The sequence below is a fragment of the Sinocyclocheilus grahami genome, unplaced genomic scaffold (genome assembly GCF_001515645.1).
Source record: "Sinocyclocheilus grahami isolate Dianchi unplaced genomic scaffold, SAMN03320097.WGS_v1.1 scaffold626.1, whole genome shotgun sequence".
Lineage (NCBI taxonomy): Eukaryota > Metazoa > Chordata > Actinopteri > Cypriniformes > Cyprinidae > Sinocyclocheilus > Sinocyclocheilus grahami.
Genome location: NW_015505805.1, coordinates 10,084 through 26,581, shown reverse-complemented (window position 1 = coordinate 26,581; position 16,498 = coordinate 10,084). Strand labels below are relative to the sequence as shown.

Here is a 16,498-nt window from a genome sequence, read left to right as displayed (position 1 = left end):
GTTCGGTGCAGTTGTGAAGAGATCCCACACTAGTCCCACACCATGTTGTCTTAGGAGACACGGCACAGCACATTCATTTACACATTCCTTCTCCGTTCTTAACACTGCCACAGACTGCTACTGAGAGTCTTCCAACACTTTTAACAGCCAAGAACTGTGTGCAGTGTGCTTTTCAAACAGATTTGGCAACATTTGTTTTCTTTCATTCATAATGAACCGTATTTAATTATAAAGTGGTGTCATTAGCACTCATTGTACTAGAATAGATGTCAGGAAGAGGTGAGAATTATGTAATATGAAGTGTGTGTGTGTGTGTGTGTGTGTGTGTGTGGTGTTTTAGGTCTCGTCTAGCTGATTTCTTCACCAATTGTCAGCCTGAGCCCCGCTCTCTCTCTGGCTGTCTGAAGGAGAATTATGCTGACTGCTTGCTGTCGTACTCTGGCCTCATTGGTGAGTTTGCCCTGTAATATATATTTATTTATTTTAATTATTATTAATATGGTAAATTTAATATTACACTCTAAAAAATGCTGGGTTGTTTCAACCCAATGTTGGGTCAAATATGGACTAACCCAACTGTTGGGTTAAATTTTGGCTACATTTTTAAATTAGCTTTTTAACCCAACAGTTGGGTTAGTCCATATTTGACCCAACATTGGGTTGAAACAACCCAGCATTTTTTAGAGTGTAGGGTCTACAAAAATTTATTTTTGAATTATTAATATAGTACATTTTATATTAATTCAGTGTCATGGGGAATACACACACATCAACCTGTTATATACTGATGATGATTGATGATTGATGACTTCTACTACTCTCCATAAAATCCACTGAGATATATATAGAGAAAGCCTTTGTGAACACATGTTTGTTCTCTAGCTCTTTCTTTGCGTTTTGCCTGTGTTGGATGTCTTTCCAAAGTCGTGTGTGCAGCACACAGAAACAGCAGCTGGACACACGGGAATACAGCAGTGCAGCTATTAATCTGTGATTAGCTCCTGTTGTTGTTCTACCAGTGGGAGACTGTTTCTCTGTGGGCTAACACTGTCACATCCCCACAGTACAGCTTTTATGAGGCACACTGCACCAAAAGTATTATTTTTAAGAAAGCTCAGTGAGAACAGCATAACGGCTAATCTGAAGATGGCAAGGGTTTAGGGTTTCGATGTGTACACAATCAGGCTTTTAAAAACGCACATATTTAATAAAATTCCAATTAAATATGAAATTGATATTTTAATGTCCTTTTGTTTTCCAGGCACGGTGATGACCCCAAATTATCTGCGCTCACCCAAGATCAGCGTCTCTCCATTCTGTGACTGCAGCAGCAGCGGCAACAGCAAAGAGGAATGCGACAGATTCACAGAGTTCTTCACTGACAATGCCTGCCTGCGTGAGTTACTGCTTTGGCCCGACTTATCCTGTCTCTGTGCAAAGAAAATCTGAAACAAACCCTCTGATTTACATGTGTAGTTTGTGTTAGAGCTGGGCAAAATAGCATAAAAATAATATATATATATATATATATATATATATATATATATATATATATATATTATATATATATAATAAGAGATATGAAACCGATATGAACCGATATGAAATTTATCAGCCAATACGATAGCAGAATGATATCTGTCAGTGCACCAACATGTAGCGCCGTTGCGCTACAGCCGTCCTGAGATCGAATCCTGGCTCATGGACCTGATTCCTCCAACCCCACCCCACACACAAATTAACAAATTAAAATGACAAATTGTTTCATTAAAATAAAAAGTGTTTAGTGCCCAAATATTTTTTTTTTACTAAAATATTTCAAAGCATGTAAAATGACACAAAGTGAGTGAAGTGATTATGAATTAAACTTATCAACTCTAATGCCCATTTTCCAACTGAAGTTTAAATGATACAGATTGTTTCATTAAAATAAAAAGTGTTTAGTGCCCAAATATTTTTTTTTTTACTAAAACATTTCAAAGCATGTAAAATGACACAAAGTGAGTGAAGTGATTATGAATTAAACTTATCAACTCTAATGCCCATTTTCCAACTGAAGTTTAAATGAGACAGTATTTTAAACTTTGCTGACTTAAAGGGGTCATATGATGCTGCTAAAAAGAACATTATTTTGTGTATTTGGTGTAATGACATGTGTTTATGCGGTTTAAAGAGTGACGAGACATAAACATTAAAACCCATTACAAACGAGGCATTTGTTTCATCCAGTGGGGACACAATTACTGATTATAATGACTTATACTGTCTTTTTACACGTTGCGTTGCATTGCATCGCGCCGCGTAAACATAAAACTCTGTCTGCATTTGTGATCGGAGAAATGACAAACAACAAGTGCTACTCTACTGCCCAAAACTCGCGTTTGAATCATCAGTGGCAACGAAAAACATAGCTGCCTACCGTGAGGGGAAGCCCCGGCTTAGCGTATGCTGAGGCCGGGATAGAGTGAGCTGAGGCGGGCTGGACTCTTAACTTTTATAAAGAATATCTCTTTGGATTTGAGACTTTAGTCTTTGCAACTTTACAGATCTTCTTTATGCACCAAGAGCTTGCAACACTCCAAAGACAAAGGAAAAATTGAAATCGCATCATATGACCCCTTTAATGGTTTCATACTTGAGTTGTGCAAGTGCTGTAGTCTAATGACAGACTCTTTGGGAAACTTATGGTTGTATAAAAAGAGTCCGTTTCATTTTATCCTCCTCTAGTAAATTACATAAAAATAGACGTAAAGATGTGAGCAATCTGTCAATCGCTCCTCATATCTTCTGTTAGCTTTTTTCTGTCTTGTTTTCTCTTCCTTTAAACTTTGTGCCTCCATCCGTGCCATTTCCTTCCTAACTGTCCATTTGTCTCATTCTCCCTCTGATCTGGTTTGCTCTGTCCTTCTCTTCAGCAAGTTGTTTTCTGAGGCTTTTAGCTGTCCACCTGTCAGCCCGTTTTTACCTCTGCCTCTAAAAAGCCTCTTCCATCTTCCTATTAAGTACACTCCTTTCTCTTACACTTTCCCCCGTATATCTTTTGCTCGCTACCCTTCCTTGACTGCACCAAGTGTTTTGTTTTGTTCCCGTGTACTCATAGAATTGCGTGAAAACAGACTAAGTGGTAATAGAAAAAAGCAAGCTTTCAGGGAGGGCTTGTGAAAGTCCTGGGAGTGCTACGAAAAATGTATAGTACTGAAAAAGATCCATGCAGGGGTCAGTTTATAAAAGCAGAGTCAGGTGAATGCCACTACTCAAACCTCAATACACAGCATTTGAACTTAGTTTCTTGTGGTGAAATAGTTCACAGAAGAAGAAGGTCATGTCAATCATCATGCCCCTTTTGCCTCAGTCCTCAGTTCGCTGTTAAAAGTCAATAGGAATGCACAATTTGGAGAAAAAAAATCTGATTATGATTCTTCTAACTAGTGGTTCAACGGATCACAAATCTCACGGTTTGGATCACATTACAGTTTTTGACCCACGGATTGGATCATTTTTCGGATCAGCAAGAAAAGAAAAATATTTCAATTTAACTTGCTTTCCATTTATTACTTAAAGCGAAGTACTTATTTGATACCACATTAAATACTACTAAATTAACTAAGAAAGTTTAAACATGATTAAAGAGACAAAAGAACAGCCAGTAAAAATAAGAAAACATATACAACAGAATATGTTACAAATAAAATAAGGTTGGTAGTATTCAAATACAGAAATGTAATAATTAGTGAAAATAACACTGCATAGTGTTCACTGGATAAATTAAATACAGATTTTTATCACAGCTGTTTTGTTTCTGTGCACGTAGAGAACAGCGTGTGGGTAACGAATTGAGTTCCCTTTCGCCTTTTCTCTCTGGAATTGTTTAAAATTCGCTTGCTTGTGTAAATATGAACAAATGATAAACTTATACTCTATTATGGTTCAATTTTGCAATTAATCTGCGGAACACATGCGTGCCTAACCGTGGGGCTTGGTCTGTACGGATCACGGATCAACTACGATCAGTTTAACCACTACTTCTAACAGAAATTGTGTTTTGTAATGCAATAAATAAATAAAAAACAGGTTTGCTGTGCTTGTTTGTAAGGGCTGCATAATTTTGCCAAAATTTTGGACTTGTATGTCAATATGTACAGATGTATCTCAATAAATTAGAATGTCGTGGAAAAGTTCATTTATTTCAGTAATTCAACTCAAATTGTGAAACTCGTGTATTAAATAAATTCAATGCACACAGACAAGTAGTTTAAGTCTTTGGTTCTTTTAATTGTGATGATTTTGGTTCACATTTAACAAAAACCCACCAATTCACTATCTCAACAAATTAGAATATGGTGACATGCCAATCAGCTAATCAACTCAAAACACCTGCAAAGGTTTCCTGAGCCTTCAAAATGGATAAAATCCAGCAGTAGGTCTTGATTTACAATCAAACACATATCTAAAACTCTAATAAACAGTCATACATCTCTGGGTCTCTTATGTTATGGTAAACATCTCTCAGACTATCAACTTAAGACTTTGACAGCAGACAGGAGGCAAAACTAGTGTTTATCTGTGCTGTATTGGCCCTCCAATTAATTCTTAACTATTTCATCGTATCTCTCTTTTAATATGAGGTAGAAACCATCTTTGCTCTTTTTTATGTAGGTAATGCAATCCAGGCATTTGGAAATGGGACGGATGTGAGCGTTTGGCAGCCAATGCCCCCAGTGCAAACAACCACCACTATGACAACACCATCCCAGAGGAACAGAGATCGAGACAGATCACCCAATGCCATAGAGCCAGGGACACACATCAACCATCTCAATCCAGCTGATAACTCCCTCTACCAGTTCTGCGGAAGCCTCCAGGTCAGTGGAACTATTGCCGACATAGATCTTCAAGTTTCATTTATGCATTGTGGGTTGGGTGAATGTGTATGTGCCTCAGGGAATGCAGGGTTTTAAAACAGACGTTGTGTTTGAGGTCCTCATATGTTAGGAGTTAATAAATACCTCTGTTGATCTTGAAAATTATGTTTTAGGAAGGGAATGGTTCAGTCGCATATGCCTAATTTACATAAGAGTGCTATACTACATTATAGGGGACTCTGCTAAATATTTCTCATGGGTAGGTAAATTTGATTTAAAATTTATAGACTAAAACAGCCATAAAAATGTAAGGAAACACTATAGAAAATGGAAGACAGAAATTGCAATTACTAAACTATCTAACTATTTAGGCTAAATTAAGATTTACAACATTACAAAAAATGTATACATTTTAGTCAAATTAAGAGTTAATAAATAAATAAATTAATTAATATAATATACTGCAAAATCCCCAGAGTTAAATCAACTCTGCTCAGAGTACATATTGTCCCAATCTACAGAGTGTTAAAGTAACACTGAAGCAGAGTTACCACTGTTGAGGATTATGTGATACGTTTTCATGTCTAAAAGCCTGAGCAGTAGTTGTTCATCTTCAACATTGTTAACAGCAGGTTTTCTTTACTAATGCTCTCATCAATTATTGAATTGCTTAATTATCCCATTAACTTTAACTCTGCTTCAGTTTAACTTTAACATTCTGTAGACTGGGACAATATGTACTCTGAGCAGAGCTGATTTAACTCTGGGGATTTTGCTGTGTATACCATTAATAGTTATATTTTATCTGTAACCACTATAATAGAAATATATTTACAGTTCACATAATAATCACAAAAAATGTCCTTATTTAAGAAGGTTTTGAACATCATTTGCCAAGTCTCCTTTATATCTATAGCGCTTTATACAATATAGATCATTTCAAAGGAGCTTCACAGTATAATGCAAACTTCTTCAAACAGGAAATAAATTCAAATTATGCTGCAAAGCAGCTCTAAAAAAGACAATAATATCCTTATTCAGCTCAAGTCAGTTCAATATTTCAGTTTAGAACAGTTTATCAATTATGAGATGAGATCAATTCAGCTCTGCAGAAGACAATAGAGTGGCTATTCAGCTCAGGTCAGATCAGTGTTGATTCAATATAGCTTAAAAACAGTGTCGATGTTACAAAATGCATCAACTATGAAAATAAGTTGATTCAGCTATAAAGCAGCTCTACAGGAGACAATAGTGTCATTATGCAACTCAATTCAGTTCAAGTTTTGTTCTCATCCGATAGTGTCAGCGCAGTCAATTTGACAATATTACTGAATATTAAGTGAATATTACTGAACACATAATAACATGTATACCTTGAATGCAATCCTACTCACTTTGGATATAAGTGTCTGCCAAATGCATAAATGTATTAAGATACAGCCCTTGAGACAACTGAGACAACAGTTCAATCCAACAACAAGACCCACACAGCCAGGGTTAGAGTTGGCCTATTTACAGCATGTCTTTTAATTAGAAACAAGGCTAATATATAATCACAGACATTAGGGCATGCACACACGCATGCATCCAGACCCAAACACTCCAACAGAGAAAAGCGCAGCCGCAGGAGAAAGTGGCATTAATTAATGAGTTTACATGTTTTTGTATTAGCCTCACTGCTAAACGTAGTCCTCTGAGGGGGAGCAGCTGTCAGTGTGAAAATGAGGAGAAAAACAGAGACGGAGAGTGCAGACTCATGGGATATGTCTGTCAGTCTTTCTTCATTGGTTACAAATGATCACAGCACACGCAGCTGACCACTAGGAAAACTAGCGAGACGACTCCTGCATACGAACGGCATGTTAATGTAGCCTCTGTTGCATATCGAACTGCTTTTCTCTCTCTTGTTTAGAACCGAGATGTTTACAGCCAGCCATACTGTTTGCATCCCCCTTCAGTTATGTGATAGAAAGGGTTTTTGCCTTTTTGAATAAAATGACAGAGCCAGATGTGCATTAACACCCTCAAAACAAAAATACCTCCGCTAAAAGCGTGTCAAAATGCAAGTATTGGGCATATTTGCTAAATTATGGAAAGCTCTGATTTAACAGTATGAGAAAGTTCTCTACGTTCAGTGTGAACTCATGTTCTAAATATACAATAACAGTGAGAAACTCTGCTTAGTATGCTGTCAAGTGATTCAGTAAGATTAAGGGCCAATTTCTTGAGTTTTGTTCTCTTTTTCCATTTATTTTTCTTTTCTTTTTTTGCACTATTAAAGTGCCATATCTTCCACTTTGGGAGCACAATTATCCAACTTTTTTTGCCTGAACATCACACTTTCTAGACTTTTGTTGGTTTATTTCTTCAATTTTAAAAATGTTTTAAGGGCACTAGGACTGCTCTGGTAGAAATGAATCATTGATATTAAACCTCAAATCCTCTTTTTGCCGGTCTGTAGATGCGGTTGTTTATAATGTTTCATGCTGGCAGAGGCATTGCTTTATCATGCTGGGCTCTGGCTTAGATTCAAGTCGGCTAGTTTCAGGAGGATACCGAACCACCAACACACAGGAATCCATTCATTATACTGTCACCAGGTCTCCTATATCACCACTGCTTCTCACTTTCTTAGACACGCATACCTATACAACAAGTACACACACATAAGGAAGTGAAATCCATACTAAATTGTATGCTACTGGAGGGTTACGTTTGAAATGCTAAAATCTGAGAAATATAATGTGGCCTCAAACTGAGAATCCTCCAGTAACCCACCTGCTATGATTAATGATTAATACTAATATCAGCTTGTGCACACATTTAATTCTCTATGGTTATATTGACACTATCTAAAAACAGAATCACAATAGATTTTAAACTTGTCAATATTATTATATAGCACACTACTAATGCAATTAATGGATATAAAATCGCAGCTATAAACAGCAGTCTGGCTATTTTGTTATTGATTATCCCGTGTGGATCCTCCTGCAGGACTGTTGTAATATGTAGTCTAGTAAGGGTTTTCTTGGTCCAAAATGTTATTAATTTCTATCCAGTTACTTTAATAGAGTTTTTTTTCCTTTCTAGGCTCAGAAGCTGCAGACAAACAACACAATAGATGTGTTATGTGTGGTAAGTATGCTAACATACTACTTTTCATGCCAGAATAATAACTGATTGTACATCCCAAACTTGGCATATCTCTGATATATGTCAAGTGCTATTGAAAGGATGAATCATAATGAAAGAAAAGATACAAAGCAGTAATTATCTCATGTCACATTGGCCCCTTTCGGCTGAACTTTGACCTGGCACTAGAGGGCTCTTCCTGCCCGGTATGCACATGATATTTGCGTTGGGTGATGGCAAAATGTGAACATTGCTTATCTTCTGCCTTTTAAAGTTCACTAAATGTCATTGTACATAATAAAAGCAACATTATATGCTAAAATGACATTTAGTGTTGCAGCGGCAGGCCCAAACAGCCCTAAAAACAAGGACCTCTTTTCAGAGAACAATTTCATTGCTGAATCAAAGAGCTTTTCTAATCTGAACCCATGTTAGGTATAACTCAGACAGAATGGCATTTTTATTTTTGAATGAGCTGTATTTTCTTTTTCTTTTTTGCAAGGTGAAAGTCCAGGTTTTTTATGCATTATGGTGTACTAAAAGCCTTGAAAAGCCAATCACAATCACAAACACATACAATTCCTTTTAGAAAAGTTCAAGGTAAAACATCATAATGGAAAAATACATCAAAATCAAATAGCTGTACTCTCTGCCATGCCTAGCCACCTTTAGGCTGGTAAGACTAAATGCTCATCCTCTTTCTTGCCTGTTCACTGTTGTGTTTCTCCAAGGACCCACAGATCGATGACCCCAGCTCCTCCAACGCCATCTCCAGGAATTCGTCCACTCGGCAGGCATCTCTATCAGGCCTTAGCTCTCTGCTGCTCCTGCTGGCTACCACCTTGCACTGCATCTTCACTGTAGCGATGTTGTAGCCACCTAAGAATATAAAACACGGACAGTCACACTTTGTACAAAGTCGATCGCTGTTCCTGGTCAATCTGTTGTACTCAGTACTCTCTCTCTTTCTCTCTCTTAGTCCCTCCCTTCCTCTCTATTGCTGTTCTGTTTTTTAAGAGCTTTTGTTGATGTTGTTGATGCAACGAAACAAAGTGGTCTTGGTGTACTCGAGTTTCTGTCTCTCTTCCCTCCTGATTTTGCATCGGAAGATGAAACGTGAAAGAAATGCGAGATAACCCTGGAATCATTGCAGCATTCCCATGTGATGTTGTGCCGTTTACGCAAACTGCTGGTGTTTGAGGGCCAGAAATCATAAGGACTCCTGTCACAGCAGTAGAGCTTAATCTTATCTGTGTACTTAACAGCACAGTGTGCACTATCCATTGCTCACTGGCACACAAAGACACAACAAAAGTAAAACCAAGACACTATTAAAATGTAATTTTTGAGATGTGGTCACTGTTTATTTCTACAAATTGTCTTCTAACATTATGGTGAAAATTAGATTCTCACTAATTGTGCTTCTCCGTAGTTTTTCTATAGCATCACTGGCCCATCTGTAGGTCAAACATATCAAAAGACATTTACAAAACATCTAGTCACAGAAAATGAAAGGAGGGTTTAGAGGGGAGTTTACTGGATGACCAACAGGATAGTAGCTTTGTCTGAAAATACATGAAGGAGCCTATTTGACAACTTTGCTCTGGTTTGTAATGGTGTGTTTGCGTGTGGATGCATGTGTGAATGCGTAATGCTGTTTGTATGTGTTTGTTTGAACGTTGAGGATGAGGTCATGGGTTGACTGGATGGATATGTCAGTAGAACTGGGGTTTCATAACTCCTCTGTCACAGTTTGTGGGAGAAAACATGGACTGAGGCCGAACAGCAGCATTGATTCTTGTGTAATCAGACGATGTGTCAAGGTTCTATGTTACAATTGCATATATAAGTATCTGTAAATTGCAATGCATCACCACTCACAAAGCTAAACCTACCGGCATCCGCGTATCTATCAAGTGTATATTGCCTTTCTGATGTTGCTTTGACAGGGATTTTCATACTTTGGCCCCAACGAAACATGCAATCTAGTCATGTATGTATTATATACTGTAGCCAGTTTTTTGTACTGTATGTCTCTACAAAAGTTACTGAAAGAGTCAGTATTGTGATCCTGCATCACAATTACTTAAAACCAGTGAGAAAAAAATCTTATATGTCAGTATGAGGCATGTGCAGTTTAACCACCTCAGCGGTACACGTTAAAAGTGTCTATGACATGCTGCTTTGGTTCATGTGGCATTTTGAACAAAAAATAATGTATTGTTGTACTCCATGTTATTTACAGGACAGTTTAAGTGCTACATAAAAAACACACACACACACACACAAACATATATATACTTCTACATGAACTATGTTTATAGAGCCTGCTATATTTGAATTGGGATTTGGTTGTACAATGTATTATCATATTGGATAAGGATTTGTCACTTTTCTTAGTAACTATATACACAGTATATATTTTTGTTTAGATATTACAGTACAAATTGAAGACTTGCATCTGTAATTGTTGTTGTCCTGTCCTATATCTCAAAGGAAGGAGATGTACAACAGCCATTTATTTACTATACACCACTATGTTATTGTTTTATGGTAAGCCAAAAAGAAAGGAAAAAATATCTTATTTTTGTATCCTTTTGCATTATGAGTTTATTTATTGTAATGCTGTCTTTTCTGCTGGAAAGCAGTATGGGAACTTATGGGAGCATGAGTGATGGAAATGCAATAAAGGCTATTGGATGCGGTTTGTTATAGATTCTGCGCAGGCATTTTGTGGTGGTCTGCTATATTTGGGTTTGGTTGCAACATAAAGTTGCTGTGAAGATGGGAGCAGGACAGTAAGAGTCCTACATTGTAAAAACTATATTTCTCTACATCCACATCTTATTGCTCCAGAGAATTAATAAAAATAAGAAAAAATAAAACACAAGGCTCTTCCACAATCTGTCACATTTCTTCTTAGCTTGTGAAAATGTAAAAAGTATTATATGAAAACGATTAAAATGTTGACTCATTCACCTTTGTTGTGTTTTGTTTTCACATGGAGGATGTATAAGAGGAATTTAGCAATTTAACCTTAACAATAATTTTGTTTACAAAAGGAGATAGCAACAGGTCAGTGAGGGCTGCACAATAATTCTAAATAAAATGGCAATATGGACTGAGACACTATAATAACTTAAAAAGATGTAACTAAATATAACCAAAGTCCCACAGAAAGTGGCTTTAGTTGATTCTCATAAAGACTGAACCCAAGTGTGAACACTCATAAAAAACAACTATTCCATTGACAGCAAAGTGTGGTCTCTTTGTTATTTTTGCTTGGATGTCTCAGCAGCGGTTTTATTATACTTTTTCATATGAGAATAAAAGTTCATAATCTCAGTTGAAATCGTTATTACAAGATAACTTTTTGGCCAAATCGTGCAGCCCTGCTCCTTATCTACGCATGTAACCAAACTGCTGAATCAGCACTAACATGCTGTGTCCTCACTACAGTGGTGCAGTATAAAAGAGCAAGAGTGAAGCGCTCAGGTGCCTCTCTCATGACTGACTCGACCCAAGAGGACCATGAAGATACTTTCTTCATACGTTTTCTTTGTTGTCCTTTGTGGTTTGGCGTTGTCCCGTAAGTACTATTTATGTAATATTAACAATATACAGTAGTCAACATTTGAAGTGGATCAAAACCTTTCATCAAAGTTGTTCTAAAACCAAAATGCATTCTTGTCCTAGGACAACTTTGATGAACTTTTTTGATCCACTTCAAATGCCGACTACTACAGTTTTTAAAATACAGAGGTCACCTAATTAATGTTGGTTATAGTTGAATTGAGTTAATTAATACCAATAGATAAAGATAAAAAATGAATTTAGACAGCTTTTGTCAGTTCATTTTGTTTGTGACTTTGCATATGTGTTCATTAAGCAATACTGCTGTATGTGGGTCAACCAGTGTCACTTCACATTAAAGAGCTTTTAATGCCTTAAGTGTTGAAAACATTTACTTATATCAACAACAAAACCGATAAAGACAGAAAATGTTTGAGGGAGAAGGTCATCACGTTCCCACAGCTGGCCACCAACACCTGGGTGAAGCTCCACCCGAATGAATCCATGGATATGTCTGCAGCCACCGTGTGTTTGCAATTCTACTCTGAACAAATGAGTCTCGACCCATGTCTATTTTCTCTGGCTACACCATCGTACCCTCAAGACTTTTCTTTACGTTGGTTAAGTTTCAGCAAACAGTACGAGATGACTATTCATAGCTTCAAGGTTCAATTCGGGTTGGTGTTTAAAAATAATCAGTGGATCTCAATGTGTGCAACCTGGGATGCCAACAGTGGTCTTGCACAGATGTTTGTGAATAAAGTAGCCAGCTTTAAGAAGGAAGTGGGCCCAAAAGTATCTTTCAAAGGAGATCCTGTCATAACACTCGGCCAGTTTCAGACCCAATATGATGGAGGGTTCGACCAACACAATGCCTTCACAGGTTTCATAGCAGATGTGCATGTACACGAACAAGTCCTGACCATCCGTCAGATTAAGACCTACATGGAGGCAAAGACCAGATACAAACTTGGTAATTACATTAACTGGCACAATCTGATGTACTCCATTGCTGGGTCTGCACAAGTGGAAGAAAAGCATCAAGTAACATTCTATAGCAAAGAAGAGCAGCAATAGTGCTCTGTTGTACTGAACTGTTGTTGTAATGTCATGAGAAATGAATAAACATCTTGATAGCGAACTTTGTGCTGAGTTTTCAATATTGACCAAACAAAAGAAGCCATAACTGACTTGAATTAGAGTCGGTGCAGTTTAATGATCAAAGTTGACACAGTGGCCTCAAGCTTGCATGTATTCCCACCTACTCACTCACTCACTCACTTAATACCCACATAATGTCCAAACGGCCTGGTCAGGAAAGTAGGCTACTATATAACTGAGCATTTACCACTAATATCGTATAAACGACCTACCCTTGTTACATTTATCAACTAGCAACATCCTGAATATGAGGTTTAATAGTTTGTACTATAAAAAAAACAAGAAAAAACATTATTTTCCTGAACTTAAGTCACTTGAGGACACCCTACAAATGTCTAATTTGTTAACCGCCATTTTTACTTGCACTATACTATAAAACCTAAAACGGCAAAACAAACAACTAACATTACAGGAGCAAACCTCTTGACACCAAGTTCTTCGTACCTCGTGCCAGATCTTCTAATCGTGATAACTGATCTCTGGCTAATTTGGTTCTTCAAACGAATTAGTGAATTTGATTACAATATCTGGATTAAGTTGTCTAAGCCTGTGTCCCAATGTGCACACTATCCATGCTAAATTCTATGTGATATTAGTCATTTTCAATAATATTAGGGCAGATAGGGTGGGTAGTATGCACACTGGGACACAGGGTAAGATTACTGCGTGTTCTCTTGTTCCCCAAAAAGGGCAGATGTATCAATTTTCGAAACCACGATCAACAATGCAGCGATTGGCTGGAGGCTAGAACGACATCATATAATTACCCTTTAGTCTAGAAACTAATTCCAACTAAAGACACAAGTCTCATTGTGTATTTCAAATCTGAGAATAAAATATTATTTTAAGATGATGCTGTGTAATTTTTTTTAATGAGACTTTCTTTTTGGACAAATCAAAGAAAATGAGAGAAACATCTAGCATGTTTCTGCTAGGTGCTGTAAGAGCAGAATTTCCAAACGCAACTTTTGCCTACAGCGCAAATGTAACAATCAGCAATTTGCAATTAAAACAATTTAATTAGTTAAATATTGAAGGAATACTTTAGTAATTTATTTTTATTGAATCCTCTGTTGACCTGTTATGATTAATGCACACTGTATTTGAGTTCTACTTGAGTATAAAAATGGTATAGATATAAATGTGTTGAGTTGCAAATAATAATAATAATAATTCATAATCATGCAGTACTTTTTTTATAATTATGACCTTTATCTTTTTTAATAATTTAACCACACTTTGAATTTTAGTGCTTTTGAAACTATTTTGAATGGTTGCAAAGCAGCTTTACATACATACAGAAAGTAGTTACAAAAGTAAAGATGTAAACAACATATAGCTAGTTAATTTGAAATGGTGAAAGCAGGGGTGTGGACTCAAGTCACTTGACTCGAGACTTGACTCGGACTCGAGTCCCAAATTTGATGACTTGCGACTCGACTCAAAATAATTAAAGAAGACTTGAGACTCGACTTAGACTTTGACAGCAATGACTCGAGACTTGACTTGGACTTGAGCCCTGTGACTTGGAAAGACTTTATGATCAGATCAAAGTCGTTATAGACGCATCCCTGCAGTGTTGCGCTTGACTGGCAATAAGCCAGAGACTACGTTCAGGGAGCGCTGGATAGGCTAGTATAAATTACTGGAGTAATAGCGTAACTTATGACAAAAGAGAACAGAGATTATAAAAATAAAAAATGACATGATTCGTCTAGTAGCGATCTCCGCTCGTGAAAAGCGCTGCCCTGTCCGTTTGATCGCCACCCAGCAGACACACGGAGCGGGCATGAGAAACTTCACTGGTGCTCGCCTCATCATTACTGTGACCGCTGCTGTTAAATATTCCTCACTTCTTCTGTTTGTCCGACACCGAGGTGCACCATGAGTGACGGATTCGCATCCCGCCACGACCCTCGCACTCTGCCAACTCGATGTGCTTCATTTTCATTTTTATTTGTAATAAACACCTCTCTGAGACCTGTTTTTTGTCAGATCTCCACTGTTTTTGTTCGATCAGTTATATTTTAATTGCATGTGCATTTTTTTTTAAATTGAAACCTCCAGTAACCCTTAAATGCATGAATGTTTTGCCAATCATTATATTCGGGTATTTAGCGACCCGTACCTATATATACAGCACGGATGGATATTTCTTTAACTGCTGCAATAGCAAAAAACTCTCTTGATATTTTAAGAACAATTACAGAAGAATAAAATGAAGCATATTTCGTTACCTTTTGAAACTTAAAAGGGTTCAATTTGAGCAGATGATTTTACCATCGCTGTCATTGTCAGAGCACACTTCCACAGTAGGCCTACATTCAGCATCTGCCTCATATTCGCGATCTCAGCCATATTCTCAAAACTATCGTTTTCAATGTCTTCATATTCAATATTTTGATCACTGGCAGCTTATTCACCACATCCAGCATCAAATGACAGTAACATTTATATTTCATTGCATATAGTAATTGCTGTGCAGTAAAGCCATTCAAACCACTTCAGTTTTTGCTGATGATATTCGTTTGTTTTATGCCTGCAGTAATTATGAGTGAAACGTCATTATTGTGTATCAAAAACAGTGTCACCTTGAGGAAAAAAGATGCATTGCACATATTGAGTCATCAGATATGTAAATTGTCACGAATCCGGTCCACAAACTTCCGTATGCTTGCCACCAGAGGTCACCCTTCCACTACTATGGACTCTTGCACCACACCACTGTTGCACTTCACCCGGACTACAGTTCCCATCATCCATTGCACTGATTACACACACACAGTTGATTGCACACAGCACTGATTGCACACAGCTGTCATCAATCACACCTTCCCTATATAACACTCACTCTGATCCCCGTCAAGCTGCCGAGTATTGTATAGCATTTATCACTCTCTTAGCGATAGCTACTCTACGGAGCCTGTTTACTTTTCATAGCCTTAACTTAGTCTTGCCTTGTCTGTTTCCTCGTGTCCTTATCTTCGCCTGTGTATCTCGGATTCCCCCTCTCGTCTTGCCCTATTCTGATACTGTTTGCCCCTGCCTGAACCTTGCTTTGTACCTGGACTTATCCCTCTGGTCTCGCCCTATTGATCCTGTTCGCCGATCGTAGACCCACGCTAGCCCTAGGATATATGCCTCCTACATACCTGTTGCCATTATCTGACCCTTGCCTGTCTCTACCATTTCTATTAATAAAGCTTTGCACTTGGATCCGCACGTCTCACGTCTCGTCAGCCCCGTAACAGAATACTCGGCCACTCAAGGATCCAGCGGCTTTTCCAAAGGACATTGGCCAGGTATGAACACAGTGATTCTGCTACTAGCTCTCAAGCAGGGCACACGATCACTTGAGGGTTACATTACGGAATATTTGGCTTTGGCTAATGGCTCAGAATTACCGGACTGCGTGTTAATTGACTTCTTCTGTGAAGGCCTTAACCAGCCTGTAAAATCACGAGTAATTCATGAGGGTCCTCGTTCGTCTCTAAGTGATTTTATGGACTATGCTCTAGTATCTGTTGGTTCAGCGTTCACTGTGGGTATCGTGGACCCCGCACTCACTCGTGTAATGGCGGCCGCACTAGAGCACGCTCCCAAAATGGAGGCGACAGTGGAGTCTGATCGCAAAAAGGTGGACACAACAGCGCCCCGTTATGTCACAGCTGCCAATCCTGAGTCAAATCAAGTCACAATCTCCTTGGAATTGTCAATAAGTGTTCTTTTGTTTAAATGCTGTGAGCTACTCAAAGCTGCTAGTTGGT

General features: G+C 37.8%; 2 protein-coding genes across 3 annotated transcripts; both read left to right on the top strand.

The window, feature by feature from the left end:
• Nucleotides 1–317: 317 nt before the first annotated feature.
• Nucleotides 318–10,962, top strand: LOC107557968 (GDNF family receptor alpha-1-like). Its single transcript, XM_016241565.1, has 5 exons — nt 318–450; nt 1,262–1,396; nt 4,657–4,862; nt 7,956–8,000; nt 8,729–10,962. Exons 2-5 carry the CDS (start codon nt 1,270–1,272, stop codon nt 8,870–8,872), a joined length of 522 nt encoding a protein of 173 aa, XP_016097051.1. The 5' UTR covers nt 318–450; nt 1,262–1,269; the 3' UTR covers nt 8,873–10,962.
• A 506-nt stretch (nt 10,963–11,468) lies between these two features.
• LOC107557966 (mucosal pentraxin-like) lies at nt 11,469–12,708 on the top strand. 2 transcript variants are annotated; one of them, XM_016241564.1, is made up of 3 exons: nt 11,469–11,586; nt 11,932–11,935; nt 11,984–12,708. In XM_016241564.1, the coding sequence occupies exons 1-3, from the start codon at nt 11,529–11,531 to the stop codon at nt 12,645–12,647; spliced, it is 726 nt and encodes a 241-aa protein (XP_016097050.1). In that variant the 5' UTR covers nt 11,469–11,528; the 3' UTR covers nt 12,648–12,708. The 2 variants fall into 2 exon arrangements, with proteins under 2 accessions (XP_016097050.1, XP_016097048.1); XM_016241562.1 differs by lacking the exon at nt 11,932–11,935 and having other exon boundaries at nt 11,473–11,586; nt 11,981–12,708.
• Nucleotides 12,709–16,498: the final 3,790 nt, after the last annotated feature.

What these genes read in the sequence shown, in the direction of transcription:
- LOC107557966 (XM_016241562.1), top strand. Translation starts at nt 11,504, where the DNA reads ATGACTGACTCGACCCAAGAGGACCATGAAGATACTTTCTTCATACGT. An exon ending in TTGTGGTTTGGCGTTGTCCC is followed by an intron (nt 11,587 to 11,980) that starts GTAAGTACTATT and finishes TATCAACAACAA; the next exon opens with AACCGATAAAGACAGAAAAT.
- LOC107557968 (XM_016241565.1), top strand. Translation starts at nt 1,270, where the DNA reads ATGACCCCAAATTATCTGCGCTCACCCAAGATCAGCGTCTCTCCATTC. An exon ending in CACTGACAATGCCTGCCTGC is followed by an intron (nt 1,397 to 4,656) that starts GTGAGTTACTGC and finishes TTTTTTATGTAG; the next exon opens with GTAATGCAATCCAGGCATTT. An exon ending in AGTTCTGCGGAAGCCTCCAG is followed by an intron (nt 4,863 to 7,955) that starts GTCAGTGGAACT and finishes TTTCCTTTCTAG; the next exon opens with GCTCAGAAGCTGCAGACAAA.